This window comes from Manis pentadactyla, chromosome 17 (genome assembly GCF_030020395.1).
Source record: "Manis pentadactyla isolate mManPen7 chromosome 17, mManPen7.hap1, whole genome shotgun sequence".
NCBI classification, from domain to species: Eukaryota; Metazoa; Chordata; class Mammalia; order Pholidota; family Manidae; genus Manis; species Manis pentadactyla.
The window spans coordinates 55,973,924-55,988,633 of NC_080035.1; the positions used below are offsets into that span (position 1 = coordinate 55,973,924).

Consider the following 14,710-nt stretch of genomic DNA (forward strand, 5'->3'; position numbering starts at 1 on the left):
CATGTGTAAGATTCACTTTAGCATGCTAAAAGGCCCAGGCCTATGTGCTGTCTTTCCTCCTTCAGATCTGACGAGGTGATTTTGCAAACTGAGCAACTAACTTAGCATGCAGACCCAGCTGTAGACGGCATGGTAAAAGGCAGGAAGAATTCCATCTTAAAGATAAGATTGCATTTTAACACCCAGGAAGTTCAAGAGGCAAGATTCTTTAGCAAGTAGACAATACCTCAGCCCACCTTGGGGGCTGCGCAGGCAGCCTTTTGATATGCTCCTAGACCAAGGCTCCGGTGTCCCAGAGAGAAATCAAGGCAGGAAATTCCTTACAGTTAAGTTAATTTTTAATATTCAGGGACCACTTAACAAGTCCCCACCCCTAAGTTTTTTCATGTTCTCGAAAAATCCTCAACTGCCTATAAAACCCCCTAGACAACGCACCAACGACGGACTCTCTTGTCCCCTCCTGGCGTGAAACGGGAGCTCTGTCCCTTCACTTTATCTCTAAATAAAAGCCTGTACCTCGCTCTCCTACCTTGACTGTTTGTGAAGCTCATTCTTCGGCTCCGCAAACAAGAACCCCGGCATCAAAATGACAACGCTACCTTCTATTTGCCTTGACCCATTTTTCTCCCCACCACATTTCCACTCACCCTTAAAGAGGTCTTGTTTATTCTATGCAGTCACTGCTCCCACTCTACCTCATCCAATGCTGGGAACCTGTCTGTGCAAACACCTTGAGTAGCGGTCTATTTGAGGATTTCTGACTAGTTTCTCCCTATTTGTCTCCTTGTCCTGTTCCCCACCAGCTGTCTCCCGAACTTCTTCCCTCCACGTACTCCTCCTCTCTCAGAAAGTACTCTCTGGAGCACCCCTCAGTTATAGGGTTGGTGGGAGTGAGCAGCGTCGTGGGGAAACCGCATGATGTTTACGGGAAATTGAGGCGGGGCAGCTACCCAGAGGCGCCGCGGGCTAGCGGGAGGCTCCAACCACGCCCCAGCAGAGCTCTACATCTGAATTTGGAATCGCAGCTGGAGCGCCGGAACCGCTTTCCCAGCACCACCCAGCCGGCTCACTGAAACCCTGGAAAGCGGATTTCGTCCACGCTCCCTCCCGGAAGCTCTCGGGTGCTTGCGGTCGCTCTCACTGAGCATGTGCAGGCGACGCCGCGCATGCTCCGTTCAGGTCCGGTTCGGTTTCTGTTGCGGGAGCTGCGGTGTCTCCTAACGCAACCGGAACTATCTGTCGCGGGGTCGGCCTGCCTCCGTTCTAGAGGCCTTGTAGTCTCCGAGCCTCCCGGTCCCTTCCCTCTTCTACCCCTCGGCTCGGCTGCCCTTTTCCCGAAACAGCCGTCATGAGCGCGAGGCTGCCGGCGTCGTCTCCACCTCGGTGGCCGCGGCTTTTCCTGCTGTCGCTGCTCCTGCTGGGGGCCCCAGGCCCGCGCCCGGGCGCCGCTTTCTACCTGCCCGGCCTGGCGCCCGTCAACTTTTGCGACGAAGACAAAAAGAGCGACGAGTGCAAGGTGGGTGAGGCCTGGCGGACCTCTGGGTGAACTATCGGGAGGGGAAGACTCCCTCCCAGGGATTTTGGGTCCGACGGGACGTGGGTAGGGTCTTGACGTCCGCCTGGTGTGAGTCGGAGACTCTGGAACGGCCCCTGGAGGACGCAGCGGGCCCAGTTCGCCTCGCGTCCGGCGGGCCAGGTAGCAGAGGAGCAACGGTGTCCAGTTTTCCTGGAACAGGGGGGCTGTGTCTGTAAGGCGCTCCCGTGGAGTTGGATGCGTGCAGGCAGCAAGCGTTCCGCGAGTGAGAGTATTCGAGCACCGCGCAGTGTCATGCACTCCCAAGAAGTGAACCACCAGGTCTTCCAATAACTTTTAATTTTATTGCTTCCTGTTTTACTCTACTTTTTTGGAACTCCTGGTTGGTTATGAGAGCTTGTTCTTTCTAGGACTTTGGTAATTTAACTTCACGATTAACTTCAGTTGGTTCCTCATTTGTGCGGTATAACACTCAGAACCGTGTAAACTGCATTAATGAAGGGTTGCTGTAATGGTTAAGAGAACCAGTTTCTACTGCTAACAGAAAAAATAATTTTTTTAATGTACGAAAAATATGTAAGATCTCACTAGTTTCTCTGAGATTGTTTTAAACGCTTAAAAGGAGAAGAGAACAGGAGAAACTGGCTTTTTTTCCTAGGGCAAGTCTTGAAAACCTTGATCTTTACGACCTTCACATATCAAGGTTTTCAGTTTTAACTGCTAGTGAAACAGACATAAGTAAAGTAACCTGCTTTTAGGTTAATCTGTATAGGACATGACAGTACACATACACAATTATTTTAAGTTGCTAAAACTTAACATTTCGGGTATGAGGATCTCTTTGAAACCCTTCATAATTTTAACAATTCAGATAATCGCTCAGCAAACTTTTACAGTCTATAAATAGGCTTATTTATTGTTTGATTTTTTTTTAAAAAGCTGGTGTTTATTACTGTAAGCTTTACTGTGGCTGTGAATTTTGAGCTTATTTTAGGGCATTAAAGAAACTTAAAATTTTTATGGTATTTTAGTTTCTGTTTAAAAACTTGGATCTCTAAAAATATCTAAGGATTGTTAAGACTTGCTCAAAACAACATTTACCATTTGAATACTATAACTCTCTTACCCTGCAGTTCAAGAAACTTTCACTCTTTAGTTTTGACTGAAAGAATAAATAGTGCTTCCAAGTGGAAGGGAGAGTTGGTCTTGAAGGCACACTGGTTTTTCCCTTAAATATTTTAGTAACCAGCCTTTAAAATGTAGCATTTGGTCTTTAAATTTAAACTTAACAGGAATAGTGTATTATATTCTTAGTCCCTCAGACAAAAAAAAATGTGTCCCTGTCTTCTGGGAACCTCAAAGTAAAGGATATAAGCTTATGAACAGATTATTGAAACCTGAAACATTATAGAAGATCAATGTCCAAAGTGCTCTAAAACGCAAATAAGGAAGCATCTGTAGATTGGGGTCTTTAGGGAAAGCTACAGAGAGGAAGTGATGTCAAATAAATGAGTGAAATTTACAGGCCATCTGCCAGTTAGGTGATTTTTGTTTTCTCAACAGGCACTTCTGTGGGTAGCTACGTTTTTAGTTAGCTTTGGGTTAATTTCAGGGAATCCTTAATTTCAGGGATAAAACAAGGGAGGCAAATCATTTTTCTGAAATGTTTTTATTTCATCTTTGTTAACCAGCAGTTCTCTTGTCAATGGAAACAACAATTAGAAGAGCAGAAAGATGTACTTTTAACACTGTTTTCCTACAATTTGACTAACTGGTGGAAGGAGTTTTAAGTAAACTTTAGTATTTCTACTCTTTGCCCCTCAAAGGAGACAAACAGTAAATAGCTTAAATTTTCATAACTTAAATCACGGTGTTAACAATAACTTTCTTCCCATCCATATTTGTTAAGGAAGACCATCTTGTATACACCATTCAGAAAAGCTGAAGGTACTTATTTTAAAAATTAGAAATGGGAGTTGTGAAATGGGAGTTTTTATTTCCAGAAGATGCTGTTAGGATAGGGAATTGACAGTTGGATGAATTGGGCAGGTCACTGATATTGTTTCCATCATTTTTTCCATCTGTAAAGTAGTATAATCATATTTGCTTATTGTGTATTCCCCCTTGAAAGGTATTTTGAATTTCTTAGAGGAAATTGTTCAGCAAAAGTGCAATAATTATCGGTTGTGATATTATAAAACATTCGTAAGTGTAGGGATGAAACAAGTGTATCTTCAGCATAAGTGATTTTTGTAGTATGGTCTTTACGTGTAAAGTCCATGTCCTGCATTTAGCTCACTATGTGTATTGAGAAACAGTCAAAAGAACCCCAAGGATTTGGTAATTTTCTCCTCTCAAAAGTATTTTACGTTACATTTACTGGCAGAGACAGGAGTCCAGTGAACGAACATAAAATTCTGTTTATATTGTTTTCACTTCTGATTTATGAGCTTTATTAGCCTACATAAATACTGTGTGTACTGTGGCTTTTTTAATAACTTGTTATTACATGTACATAATATATTTGAATGTCAACTAGTACACGTTCTTACTGGTTTTTATCAACTAGTATTTTGTTCTATTACTATACTATGCTTTGCTTAATTATTTCTTGTTTGTAGGGCATTTAGATTAGTCCCAATTTTTCTTTATTATATGTAACTTTGCTAGACTGTATTTTTGCAGCAATTACTTGCATATGCCCAAATACAAAATTACGTGGTCAAAGGCAAGAAGCAGCTTTATAGCTCTATTTAATATTGCTGGTTTTCTTTTAAGATAGGTTTGATTTACAATGACATTAGCTGAATGATTTCCTGTGTCTCCACAATATTTTATAATTTTCATTTCTCAATTTACTAGCTATGTGCTATTAATGCTATATATGATGCATTGCTTTCATTGCTATTGTGGTTTCTCTTTCAATTTTGTTTTTTTATTTGCCTTATTTTGTTAGTTTTTGAAAGCATAGTAGTAGAGGACTGAACCATGGTATTTCCTCAAGAATCCATTTTACTTAAAGTCAAGGGACAGTGGGTTGATACAGTGCATAGAGTAAAACCCTGATCAGAAGTGAGTAGATCCTCACAGGGTAAAATATGCAGTTCTATCTACTTCATAAAAATTTTGACTATTTCAGTTTGCTGCTGCTTGCTTTTTAGCTTTAGATTGAGTTTTAAGTGTACTGAGTGGCATTCTGATGGCCAATAGCTGAAAATTAGCGGTTCATCCTTGCTGCTTTTAAGTAATTAGTGGCTTGTTAACGTGAATTCAGACCTAACAACTAAACTCTGAAACATCTGCCGCTCTTTTACTGTTTAATGGGTAGACCATGTACTGAGAGGAAAGATTAAGACTTTTTTTCCTATCCAGTAAGGAAAAATGACCAAATATACCCACTGGTGGTTAAAAAAAAAGTTTAAATAAATTAGTTTAATAACGTTTTGATAAAAAGGAAACATAGACTCACACTTTTAAACATCCTTTTTAAATGTAACTAAAACATAGTTCCAGAAGTTTTTAATAGATTGTGTTATTTTGAAAACAGTCAAATTTAAGAAAACAGTTATAAATGTTGCTCTGAATAGATACAAGAACGAATGTACATCACCTGTTTTAAATTGATCATAGAAATAGTTGAAGATTTTGAAATCAAAAAGAAAAAATATAATTTGTATATGAACTTATTGATATAATTGATATTTATTAATTGATATTCAATTTCATGTTCCCAGTTTTCTCTAGAGTAAGAGATGGATTCTTAGTTTCTGGTAACTAATAGGTATGTATGGATTGCTGATACTGTTTCAAATAGGAGATCTGGCACTGGAAAGAATGACCTTGACTATGATAAATTCACATTCCAAGGATTGTTCTTCCTTTCTGTGAAAAAGCATGTGGAGCTGAGTTAGAAAATTTGCTTTCAGAAATTAAATTTTTGAATAAAATTATTGTAAACCTGAGATTGTTTATTGTAGTGGATCTGAAACCTCAGAATGGGAAAGCAAGCAAGGGATAAGGGTAAAGTACTGTCCTGCTGCCTTTGGCTCTCTACAAATGGAAGCCCTTCCAAAGATGTATCTTTGAACTTCTGAAACAAAACCACAGATATGTACTTTGTACCCCACACCCCCAACACACTCACACAGACACACATAAATTCTAGAGTCTGATCTGTGCTCTCAGTCCTAGACACCAGTTCTTGAAACCCTTGCTTCCTATTCTTCCCTGCAGCTTTCTATCAGTGTCTCTCACTAGTTGTAGTTAATAGTAGCTACTTTAAATGTGCTCTACAAGGTCATTCTCTGATTGCCATTAAGGTTAACTCACGTATCCATTGACAGCCTTTGGAGGAAATTTGTGGAATATTTTTGTTTGGCTCTTACTCTCAACTTTCACCCCTATTTAGTGCCCTTTGCTAGTAACAATAATAAAGACTACAATTTATTTTGTGTGTGCCAGGTATATATTCACTTTAGCTAATCCTCAGAACAATCTTGTCATTTTTAGATGGGAAACTGAAGCTGGATGAGATGTAGTGACGCTCTCAAGCATACATCCCTAGTAAATAGTGAAGCCAAGACGTAACTCCAAGAGTGATTCTGAAGTCTGGGCTCATGTTCAGGTTCTGCTGTATCCCCCACACCAAACACCCTCTACCTTTTCTGCCTTTCCTTGGAGTTCCCTGGCTTTTTGTAATCCTGGATTTCCACAATTTAATGCAGTTTTTAACCTGTATAATCAATTTTTTAAGTAGTCAGATTTTATATTTACTCTTTTCCTTGATAAAGCCTAAAGTTGAAATTTCATTTTTCAGTGGGGTGGAGAGAGGAAGAACCTTAGTATCTAGGAGGTAGCTTCTAGGCATTGCTGGTCAGATAACTCAGGGGTCACCAACATCCATTTATGAGTTCCAGCATTTCTACAGGATTGTTTTATTATGTCTGAGCTAAGATTTCCCTTCAGAATTTCTCCCTTTGTGGCCTTCTCCACTATTAAGCAGCTGAAACATCCAGTAGTTTTCCTTTTCTATGGCTGTGCCTTGGGATCTCAAACCCTTTTGTGACTAGTCACTTGCTCTGATTCATGTACCAAGTCACATTTCTTTACTGAGATTTTTTTCAGCCTTGAAAACCAATAGTAGGTGTGGAGTGGGACAAATGTGATGACAGTCAGGTAAGATGGAATAAAAGCAGGAACAAGGAAATAAGGGAGGGAATGCCATCCTGTGGCAATGCCCATGTGCCTCAAAGCAATAAAAGAGTATAACTGTGACCAAAGCTGGGATCAGATGTAGAATGGGCAGCTTAGGACTAGAAATAAAAATTTGTACATTTGGGAGGAGAAGAATTTAGAAGGGAGACCACAGAACTCTAAATAAAATCATTCCTATAAAAAATTTCTTAGGGCGGGGTTGTAACCCTTTGTCTAAGTCTTGTTTTAGAATTTACAGTCCTCCTTTAGGGTTTATTTGTAACTACCTTAAAATGTTAATGTTGTTACAACTTTTCATGCTTATAATAACTCAGTGGGAATGTGAAGTAAGTAAACTTTAAGGCTCTTTTAAGTTTTGTCAGTGATATTTTGGAGTTGGCTGTCTCTATTTAAGGCAAATTTCCAGAAGGAGATACACTTACTTAGCTTTTGGATGGGGAATAAAGATGTTTAGAGTGAAACGTGATCTTAAAGTTAACTGTTCTTGAATAGCATATTGCTTTTTTTTTTTTTTTTTTTTCCGTTGTTGGGTCTTTTATTCACAGGTTTGGAATCCTCAGGAAGGGCCTTGATTCCTCAGGACCCTAGAAGAAGATGCACAGTGCAGCCTACTCTGCTGTGTGAAATAGCAAGGTCCTGAAGATGCCTTTCTTTTTTCTTTTTTCCTTTTTTTTTTATTAAGGTGTCATTGATATACACTCTTATGAAGGTTTCACATGAAAAACAATGTGGTTACTACATTCACCCATATTATGGAGTGTCCCTCCAATACCCCATTGCAGTCACCGTCCATCTGAGTAGTAAGATGCCACAGAGTTTCTACTTGTCTTCTCTGTGCTATACTGTCTTCCCCATGACCCCCCCCACACACCATGCACATTGCTATTTTAATAATAAGAGAGCTAAATCCCATGGGGATTAAGTAGCTACCTCAAGAACATATAAGTAGCTTTACAACTTTTTACTTTCCTAAATGTATGCCTTGTCTCTCCATCTGGATTATAAATTCTTTGAAGGCAAGTCTTCATACATTTTGTATTATATCACTCACAGTGCCTAGTACAGGACTTGTGGGCAGTAAATGACTTTCTCAAAGTTTTTCAGGATTTGTTGTGAATGTTCCTGGGCTTTCACATACATTGCAAATTCTATTATGTTCACCTATTTAATATTTCTTTTGAAGTTATCTTTCCTGCTTCTGAGAACATCTTCCCACACTAAATTTTACTCTTTCATCTTTATTTCTTATTGTTTGATTTGGTTTCCCTTGCTTCATAATAAGATTAAAGTCTGATCTCAACTTTAAAGCCTTTTTTTTTTCCAACTTTTAATTGTGACAATTTAAAAAATTCAAAAAAGTTGAAAGAATAGTATAATGATCACCTCTGTATTTGCTTGTACCCCTAGAGCCAACAGTTTGCTTATATTTTTTCCTACTTGTTTTATCTTTGTGCATAGTTGTATTTCTTAGGGGTGAATGTCATGTCTGTAGCTTACTTTTGCCCTTTGTGAAACCATGTAAACTCACTAGCCGTCTTACTTTCTCCTTTCTTTCAGTTACTGACATTCACTCTGCTGTCATATTATGTGGATCTCATTCTTATACTTTTGAAATTTTCTTGTTTCACTGTAAGGGTTGCTGTTTAAAATAGACTATTGTAAATGTAGCATATTTTCAAATATGTTGTGAATTGCTGTATTCTGTATTAAAGGTATTGCTTATTTTAATTTACATTTCGTAGCATGTTTTAAGTGAGAAGTTTTCAAATTCTCAAGTTAAAAGGAAGAATGAATGAAAGTGCTACAGAAATATCTAAGATGAACTGAATATCCGAGGGGTGTTTTGATTAGCTCACTGAACAGCTGAGAAATAACTAATGTAGTGGTGATATCTAGGATAGAATAACATTCCTGTAAAAAGTAAGTTACAAAAGTGGAGGACTGAGAGCAGCAGAAGTTAAAAGTGCTGGTAGCAGCAGTTGAGTTTACTCACTTTTTTTGAGTCAGCATTCCAGTTTTTGAGCTTATTTCCTTGTCTTAAAGTAGAGCAAGTAATCCCTAGCTCATAGAGTTATGAGAATTGTACTTGATAATTATTATCTTCCCCTTCCCTAGACTAATAGTTGAGAAGAGAGTAATGAAGAGGTGTAAACAGTAGATCATAAGGCTTACACATTATCCCTCAACAGAGGGGGAGAGTGAGGGCCTTTCACAGAAACCCTCAAGATTATCCTTTACTAAGAAATGCTCGGATTCAGGAACCTCCAGTTTTTCTAAAATAAAGGTAATAATACCTACACTTACTTGGTCATTTAACATACAGTTATTTCGTACCAACTATGAACCAGGTTCTGTATTGTTTTCTACTTTATTATCACCATTTTTTCCTCAGATTCAAAACTGTTGCTTTTTCAAGAGCACATATTTGTCAAGTAAACCTAGGATTTGAGGTGAACCCAACAGCCTGACACTATGCTGCCTCCAAACTGAAGTCAGAGTTTATATGTTGTATGTTAAAATTAATTTTTTTAGTTGAAGATTTGTGAGAAGAATTGTTTTTTGGATTATGCTGTTTTGGAAAGTTTTGTGGACAGCCCCCAATAACTGTAGACATTATTCTTATAAATCACAAGTCAAGGCTAAAGCCTCCTACACTTGTTAACAGTGGTATTGTTAACACCTTTGTTATTAGGAGTAGAATTTGAAGCTATTACAGCAGATCAGGAAAAGTTGACAGATAAGGTAAATTTAATGGGAATTTGATATTACGTAAAATGCTAAGTGTAAGAGAGATAAAAACTAGTAACGTACAAATGAAAATAGAGAGGGAAAGAGTGCGTGGATTTTTGGGCTATAGATGAAAATAAAGTGTGGTAATAATTAAAATGATACTAAATTTTGTAAACAAAAGACTAGCATGGTGTTTGGAAAAGAAATTTTCCTGGCTTCTAGAGTTATTCAGAGTTGGAGTTAGAGGGAGCCAGTGAATTTGATTTCTAAAGTTTCGAAGAGATTATTTTTTTTTTTAAGTTTAAATTGGAGTTTGAAGTGCTTTGAGTTAGCTTAAGGGCAGAGTGGGGTAGGAAATAAATCCAAAGAGAATGGTAAAATAGAGACAGACTTCCAAAACAAGTGCTTCAGGCTAATTAGAATCTTAAATTTGGCAAAGAGAAAGAACATAAGTGTTTTAGTTTGCCAGTAGTATTAAGCTCCAGTGATAGACACAATGTAAAGCCAAGGGCAATCTATTTTCAGAAGCTCTCTTAAAGTTATATGAAGAGCAAAAAGTAGCAAATTAATTTCTCCGTAGACAAGTTAAGAAAGTATATTTAAGGAACAAATAATGATTATATTTTAGAGGTGATAAACTCTAACCTGTCAATTCCAAACATAGGAAAGAGATGAAGATTGTCATTGAAGAATTTAAGTTTATGGCCAAAAGCTAAAAAAAAGTAACAGTGTCAGTGATACATATACAAATGGAATATTATTCAGCCATAAGAAAGAAAACAAATCCTACCATTTGCAACAACATGGATGGAGCTAGAGGGTATTAGCCTCAGTGAAACAAGCCAGGCAGAAAAAGACAAGTACCAAATGATTTTCTTCATTTGTGGAGTATAACAACAAAGCAAAACTGAAAGAACAAAACAGCAGCAGACTCAGAGACTCCAAGAAGGGCCCAGCAGTTACCAAAGGAAAGGGGTTGGGAAGAATGAGAGGGAAGGAGAGGGAGGGAGAAGGGGATTAAAGGACACTACAATTAGCACTCACAATATAGGTAGGTCACTGGGAAGGCAGTATAGCAGGGAGAAGACAAATAATGACGCTATAGCATCTTACTACCCTGTTGGGCAGTCACTGCAATGAGGAGGGGACTCGATAATATGGGTGAATATTGAAACCACAATGTTGCTGATGTGAAACCTCCATAAGACTGTATATCAATGATACCTTAATTTTTAAAAAAGTAACAGTGTCGTTCTATGCATATATGACACTTTGATGTCTAAACCTTGAATTCTGGCTGTAATTCTCAATGACACCTTTAAAGAAAGATAGGAAAGTAGGGCAAGGTCCTGAGAAAAGCAGCTAGTATGATCAAGGAGATAGACAAATCAAAGATTAAGACCATTCCATTTTGAAAGATTAAAACTAAAAGGAGGTATGAGAAGTCAGAAAATGGGAATAGGATTTCCCCTCCATTTTATAATCTTGCAACCGAAAAGATGTACCATGAAACCAGGGAGAACATCACAAGCTAAGCAAAACTTCTTGCCTCACAAATTGGGTAGAAATGGAAGAAACTTTTATCCTAAATTTATATGCCCTTGAACAGTGTCCTAAAGTTTTTCACATGGCATCAGATCATTGAATACTGTGCCATTTTGGGTTCTCTAAGATAAAAATTTAAGGTACATTGAAAAATTCCTAGCCCACAGAGCTCAAGGATGGGCTCAGAGTCCAGATCGCTGCCTGGTTTTATAGGTTCTTGAGCTAAGAATTGTGTTTATATTTTCAAGTAATTGGCAGGGGGGATCAAAAGACTAATACTTAATGATGAATGAAAATTACATGAAAATCAAGTATCAGTAGCCATAAATGAAGTTTTACTGGGCTACAGTCACACTCACTCACATGACATCTGTGGCGCTTTTGAACTGAAACAGCAGAGCCTATGTAACCTCAGAGCCTAAAATGTTTCCCCTCTGACCCTTCAAGAAAAAACCAAATTCTGGGGAAGACTGTCCACATTAGGGTTCTTTTTCCAGGTAAAGAAAAGATTGTAGTGACTCTAAGAAGAAGGGGCTAGTGGTTACCAAAGGGTTGGGGAGGGAAGGTGAGTGGGGTGGGAGAAAAGGATTAAGGGGCACTGTAATGGTTGTCACAATATAGGTAGGTCACTGGGAAGGCAGCACAGCACGGAGAAGACAAATAATGACTCTATAGCATCTTACTACCCTTATGGACAGTCACTGCAATGGGGCAGGGGGCGTGAAGACTTGATAATATGGGTGAATGTTGAAACCACAATGTTCGTGTGCAACCTTCATAAGATTGTTTATCAATGATTCTTTAGTAAAAAAAATGATTGTAGTAACTAGAGTAAAAATACTAAGTATATAAAGAGTATTTAAATCGTACTAAGCCGCATTTTATTTTCTGTTAACTGTGCTGTCCAGTGCAGAAGCCATTAACCTCCCATGACTATTTAAATGTAATTAAATAAGATTTTAAATTCAATTCTTCCGCCGAACTTAACCACATTTTAAGTGACCAGTGTGGCTACTCGTTGCCAGTGGCTATTGTATTTGACAGTGCTGAAAAAGAATATTTCCATCATTGCCTAAAGCTTTATTGGACATTACTGCACAATAGTAAACGTGTACATAGTATTTCTTGAATCATCTTCAAAACCACTTGAAGCAGGGGTTATTATTACCTGCATTCTACAAATGAGAAAACCAGGAAAAGTGAAGAAACTTGCCCAAGGTCACACAGCTAGTGAATATCAATCAGTCAGGATTTAAACTCAGGCAGCCTGGCATCATAGTTTCTGTTCTTAAAAGCTTTGTACTGACAAAGGTTCAGAATAAGGAATATGCTTAATTGTAGCACAGAGGAACTTTATGTAGCTCTACAGATACTGAATTTCAAAGCAGAAAGTTGTGTAGAATGTAGTAGCTGCATTCCTTCCTCAAAAGAGATCTGGAAATGTGAACTGGATTAGCTTTTTAGGGACTTTCCAGTCTTTAGTAAGAGTACTTAGATTCTGACTTATCTTCATAGCAGTGTTGACCCTTTATAATGAATGAAAATTACTTTGGCAGAGTAAGCCATCAACTGGGAATTCTGCCTTTCCAACAGTTACATATGTATTTGTGTTAATTATTCAAGCATTCTGTAATACTTAAATGTCATATCCATTGTCTTTTTAGCTAAAATGACCAGTGATGTAATTTTGAATATTTTATGCAAGGAGACACGGTTAAATTTTTTGTGTTTCAGTGTTGCCATTGAGTTGCCATTTCATTTGAGTAGTTTTAGGGGGTGCATATGATACTGTCTTCAGTACCATATTCAAAGGCTGATGATGTCTTCTGTTGTATATCATGAGTATTGGATTAGCATTTAAACAGATGAGCAGAGAGTTGTTTCCTATTTCAAATATCATTAAATTTATTTTACTTTATTTAATGTATAGTCCTGTTTATGGCACTGTTTGAAGTACTTTAGAAAAGTTAATTCATTTAACCCTCACTCTGTGAGGTAAATACTGTTATCCCCACTTTGCAAATAAAGAAACTGAAGCACAGTAAGGAAGCTGAGAAGTTAAATAACTTGACCAAATAGTGATGGCAACTGCAGTTTGAACCCAGGCGAACCAGCCAGAGTTTGTACTCTTACCCACTGGGTTTTGCTGCTTTCCCAATGCCAGTGTATTATTAGTTTGTTGTACATCAAATATCTTGTCTTGCTTTTGAAATAACGTACAGAGGATTGCTGACAGCACTAGTGAATATCAAAATGAAATATGTGGCTTTATGCCATTCCAGGTAGCCTCATAAAAATACGTGTCCCAGGTAAACAGCCCCTATTTAATTGTTTTTCGTTAGCACCAAAGTACTTCAGTGCACAAATTACTGGCTTCTTCAACTAAATAATTCTGTCGTGAATAGCAATGACCTGTATTGAACTTGCAGTATACCTTGGTGAAATTTTGGGAGCTTCAGTAGGAAGAGGTGGTTTTAAATTAGCCTATATTTCTAGGAAATTGATACAGCATTTCTCCCCCTTTCCCATTGTTGAGCTTGATCTGGCCGTTGTGAATTTCTTGACTTCACTTTGTAGTTCATGTTCTATCTAAAATTGATCAAAGCAGTCTTTCATAGTTAGACCATGCTGTCATTGTCCATCTCATGCCTGCCTAATAGGGATTATAATTTTAGTGTAGTTGATCTAGAAATTTCTTACCCACTTGGCAGCATTTCTTGATTTCTGTGGCAATGTTTTAAAGTCATTTAAAGTCATTTTTGTGCTACAGAGTGAAGTATTAAATTTGAAAACCAGATTTTTTAAACATAGCATCTATATTGATGTGATGAATGATTTAGTTAAAATATCTTAAGTTTTAGAAATTTTAGAACTTAAAAAGCATTTAGAAAATATTGGACACATCTACAATTCCAAAATTTACTTTGGTGAAATTTAAATGCATAGAAATCCACTTAGTAAATAGATTAAAAAGAGAATTGTTTAAAATGGGTTGAATATCAAAATTTCACATTTCAAACATGTTAAATTCTTTTTCATTTCTAAGCATGACTTAAGTTTTGATCTCCAGTTGCTTATATTCTAATTCTTTATTTCCTCATTTTCAGGCTGAAATAGAACTGTTTGTCAATAGGCTTGACTCAGTGGAATCCGTTCTTCCTTACGAATATACAGCGTAAGTTTTTCCGCTTAGCTTGATAAAAAGTTTTATGTGGCTCATCTGAATTTTGTACATTTTGAACTTAATTTTCTCTATAGTTGTGGATGGCTTTTTTTTTCACATTTATGCCCTCAGGGTCATGATTTGTTCCTCTTAATGATCACTTTTCTTCCCCTCAGTGTGTTCACATTCACATACATGCATTAGTTGTGGATAAATTTTTATGCATTTTAAAAATGTACAGGCTTGAAAACTCTTTTTAATGGGTATTCTTCATTTCCAATGTAGGGTTAAAATATGAAAGTGATCTTCTTATGTCCCTTTGCAATACAACAGAAGCACCAATGAAAACAATTCCTTTTTTACTGACTGAACAAAAAGCCATTTTATTTTCTTTACATTTCTTAATTGTAAAAACCCCACACACTTTAGACAAAATCCTTATGTCCCACATAATCAGTCCCCAGAAATAATTGCTTTATTGTCTGCATAGTCTAATATATATAATCACATTTATACATTTTTGT

At 37.5% G+C, this 14,710-nt stretch overlaps 1 protein-coding gene across 2 annotated transcripts in view; it reads left to right on the top strand.

The window, feature by feature from the left end:
* Positions 1–1,185: 1,185 nt before the first annotated feature.
* The window catches only part of TM9SF2 (transmembrane 9 superfamily member 2), a 57,977-nt gene continuing 44,452 nt past the window's right edge, over positions 1,186–14,710 (top strand). For both annotated transcript variants that reach the window (XM_036893660.2, XM_036893661.2), the window contains exons 1-2: positions 1,186–1,516; positions 14,131–14,198. In XM_036893660.2, the coding sequence (XP_036749555.1) occupies positions 1,349–1,516; positions 14,131–14,198 (236 nt within the window). In that variant the 5' untranslated portion in view covers positions 1,186–1,348. The remainder of the gene's footprint in view (positions 1,517–14,130; positions 14,199–14,710) is intronic.